The 4,002-nt window shown below is 49.8% G+C and overlaps 1 protein-coding gene across 1 annotated transcript; it reads left to right on the forward strand.

The window, feature by feature from the left end:
- The first annotated feature begins 348 nt into the window (after positions 1 to 348).
- On the forward strand, positions 349 to 4,002 carry NECAP1 (NECAP endocytosis associated 1). The gene is made up of 8 exons (XM_010193883.1): positions 349 to 377; positions 1,210 to 1,310; positions 1,461 to 1,565; positions 1,973 to 2,054; positions 2,458 to 2,566; positions 2,649 to 2,835; positions 3,740 to 3,833; positions 3,954 to 4,002. The coding sequence occupies exons 1-8, from the start codon at positions 349 to 351 to the stop codon at positions 4,000 to 4,002; spliced, it is 756 nt and encodes a 251-aa protein (XP_010192185.1).

The following is a 4,002-nucleotide window of genomic DNA, read 5'->3' on the forward strand; positions in this document are numbered from 1 at the left end:
GCCCGCAGCTGCAGCCCCGCGGGCAGGGCAGCCAGGGGCAGGGCCTGGGAAGGGGCGTCTTTGCCCCCGGCGGGGCCTTGAGAAGCCGTGGCCTGCGGCCCCAAGCAGGTCAAGCCCTATAGGCCTTAGTCCTAGGCGGCTGCACGTTTTGGGGATGTACCGGCTTTGTAGGTGGTCTGTGCCAAAAAGCAGAGGCCTTTGCTCCGTGCTGCGGAGGAGCAGGGGCTGCTTTGCTCATCGTGTGGAGGAGGTGAGGGCACCAGGACCACTTGCTCTTCCCGGCAGAGCTGGCCTCTGCTCCCAGTTTGCCCAATTCCCTGTGATGTGAGTTTGATGTGATATAACGGCATGTTGAATCTCGCCTGTTTGCCCCCGCAGTAGTGGGGAGGAAGCCAGCAGGAGTTCAGCGTGATTCTCTAAAAGAAATTGCAGGACTAAGAGTTAGAAATGCCTTCTCTCTTTTTAGCCAAAACCTGTGGACTGTCACTCTGTAAGCTATGCCCGCAGACTTTCAGGAGAAAGCCCTTTTCAGGGTTTGTTCTCTGAAGCACTGAGGGTTGGTGTTGGTACTGGCTCAGCTTGGCAAACTTGGCACTGTGGGTGCTGTGCCTGGACACAGGTGTTTGTTTCCAGTTGTAGAATCCTCTGGGCTGTTGTTTTTTCTTCTTTTCTTTTTTTCCCTTCACACCAGTCTGTAACAAAGAGTTTGATGGGCCAGTCAGTGTGGCTGGGTGTGTGATGTTTTACATCGAGTAAGCTGGCTGGCTCTAGGTTCAGAGGTACTTGCTATTATTTTACATCAACAGGGTAGAATAATGATGTGGCTTTTCAGCATGCTGTTAATTAATTTTTGGGTTCTTCCTGATGCTCACAAGTCGCTTATTAATCACTTTTGGGTGTACTGTTCCAAGTGAGTTTCTGGGTTTCAGTCTCCCTTCTTCTACAAGCTTATAAAGGTAAAGACAGAGTTGATGTTCTCTGGACTGTGTCTATTTCCCTTTACCCAGAGGAAAGAGGGGACAGTCAGAGCCATGTGTGTTGACTGGCAGCAGCACAGAGGAGCTGCGTTGTCATATATTATTTGGGGAGAGAAGTGGAATAAGGCAGCTACAGGTGTTGAGGGTTTGGGAGCAGAGACTTGTGCTGAGATGGTTGTGCAGAAGTGGAGGGGTTGATGTGTGGTCAGTGAACAGTTGCTTTTCTTTTTAGGGCATCTGACTGGAAACTGGACCACCCGGACTGGACAGGGCGGCTTCGTGTCACCTCCAAAGGCAAAACTGCGTACATAAAACTGGAGGATAAGGTTTCAGGTAAGGGAAAGGCTGTGGCTTGGTGAGACTGCAACTATGATTGCTGCTTCTGAGCCTGTGGTTCTAAACCCGCTCAGAGCTGTGCGTGGCAGCCCTGGCCACCCTTTGGCAAGAGGTTGCTCTCCTTAACACCCATTTGTTTGTCTGCAGGAGAGCTCTTTGCTCAGGCTCCTATAGAGCAATACCCTGGCATTGCAGTAGAGACCGTGGCGGATTCCAGCCGCTATTTTGTCATCCGAATTCAGGATGGGACTGGTGAGTTGAGGCATCGTGTATGTGCCAAGCGCTAGGGGTGAGGGAGACTTAGCCTGATGGAGCTGGGTGTATGCCAGCTGGATTGAAATGGTGTTGGGAGTGCTGAAGAGGCTGGGTAGTGTGTCTGGAGGGGTAGGAAGGCAAGGCCAACAGAGGAGGACTCTGCATTGCACAGAGTCCAAAGGCTGGGAAGGAACACTCGGTTTCTGAAAGTGCTGCATGGGAAGAAGGGTGCATCCTGAGGGCTAGGAACGTTGAAGTGCTGTGGGCTGCTGGTGTCTAGCTGCAGGTGTGTCAGAGGGAAGTAGCATAGAGTGGTTTAGGAGTAGCAGAAGGATTTTGGAGTGAATGAACACAAGAGCCCATTTGTAGGGCACCTCCAATGATGACTCCTGTCTCCTTGCTAGGACGAAGTGCTTTTATAGGCATTGGCTTCACGGATCGTGGTGATGCCTTTGACTTCAACGTCTCTTTGCAGGATCACTTCAAGTGAGTTGTGCTTTTCCGGAACGCTGTTTTTCCTCCAGCCTGTAGAATGTGGTGGGTGGTGGTGCATGTTCATTTAGCGCAGGCTTCCTTGGGATGGTCACGAATCCCTGCTCTGGCTCCATGGGAGCACCTGAGTGTGCTGCCAACTGTTGTGTAAGCCGAGAGTCCTGCAGGGTCAGATCTGTATGTCTTAAGCTTAGGTCCTGTGATACTACAGGTGCAGTGTTAGTCTCTTGGGTTTGTGGTGGTCCCAGCTTTTTGCTTTACTACACTGGGAGTAGGGAGGTAGCTGGTTTGTCAAGGCAAGGGAGTTCTTTTGGGGGTGGGGAGAATCACCATGCATTTTTCTGAAACCCTGTTCCCCTTTGCCACAGCGTCTCACGTCTTCCTCTCTTCTTTTTAGGTGGGTGAAGCAGGAGACTGAAATCTCCAAGGAGTCTCAGGAAGCTGACACACGTCCCAAATTAGACTTGGGGTTTAAGGAAGGGCAGACCATCAAACTGAACATTGGGGTACGCAGCCCAATATACCCTACTTCTTTCTCTGGATGTGCCAGTGGACCCTCTTTCTCACTTGTCCTTTCTTTTTTTTCAGAACATGACAACAAAGAAAGGAGGAGCAGCCAAGCCCCGTGCGTCTGGATCAGGTGGCCTAAGCCTGCTGCCACCCCCACCGGGAGGCAAAGTTGCAGTCCCTCCTATACCTCCCCCTTCTTCCACAGCCATTGCCAACCATGTCACACCACCACCCATGCCGAAATCCAGTAACGTGAGCAGTGCAGGTAAATGTTAGCATAGACCAAACAGCTTGTCAGTCACTGGTAGGTGCATAGAGAGAACTGAGGCCTTCTTTGGGGAACCGGTGTTCAGTCTAGTGCCAGCAGTGTCCTGTGAGACCTGATGTGTCCTGAGGGCTTTGCTCTCTTTGATCTGAGAATATCCATGCTTGTTCAGTAATACCTACTTGGAGGGTTGGCTATGAAATGTTAATAGTTGGATTTTTCAGAACTTGTATCACTTTAGGAGCACTGGCAGAGCTCTGTAGGCTGTCCAGAAAAGTACTGCAGAGTCACTTGCTTTCCACAGAAAAGTATAGATAGCCGCCTTGTTGTTGTTGTTGAAAGAAGGAGAAAGACTTCTTACCAAGGCCTGTAGTGACAGAATAAGGGGCAGAGGTTCAAACTGAAAGAGGGTAAGTTTATATTGAGTATAAGGAAGAAATTCTTTTTGATGAGAGTGGTGAGACACTGGCACAAGTTGCCCAGAGAAGCTGTGGATGCCCCATCATTGAAAGTGTTCAAGGCCAGGTTGGACAGGGCTTTGGGCAGCCTGGTCTAGTGAAAGATGTTCCTGCTCACTGCTGGGGGGGGTGGACTGGAAGATCTTTTAAAGGTCCATTCCAGCCCAAACCGTTTTGTGATTTCATAATGAAGAGGTTGCTGCAGTCTTCTGGGTGCTGTTGTAAAATTCTGACTGTATAGAGGTGGCTGGAGAGCTGATAATACTCTTGTGAAGGTGGAGACTTTAGCAGTGCTTTATACAGATCAAAGTGAGTAGAAACCACAAGCCTCTGAATGAGACTGGGATCCAGTGTGTGATTTGTACTGTGAAGGTGGTGCCTGTTTGGCAACTGCGGGTTTTTTTGTTTGTTTGTTTGTTTTTTAAATTTATTTTCTTCTGCCTTAGATATCCTATTAGACTTAGATGCTCCTGCATCTGCATCCAAGGCACCAGCATCAGCTACCACAGACCTCTGGGGAGACTTCAGCACTGCATCCAGGTAAACTGTGGTATAGGGAACTGCACAGAAGAAGTGCAGTGTCCCGATGGGTGCTGGAAGAGCCATAAGTTAAGAAGTCTTGTTAGATCTGCTCCTTTGATTGTCCTTTCTTTATTTCAGTGCTGTTCCAAATCAGGCTCCTCAGCAGTCCAACTGGGTCCAGTTCTGA

Source organism: Mesitornis unicolor, unplaced genomic scaffold (genome assembly GCF_000695765.1).
Source record: "Mesitornis unicolor isolate BGI_N332 unplaced genomic scaffold, ASM69576v1 scaffold14321, whole genome shotgun sequence".
NCBI lineage: Eukaryota > Metazoa > Chordata > Aves > Mesitornithiformes > Mesitornithidae > Mesitornis > Mesitornis unicolor.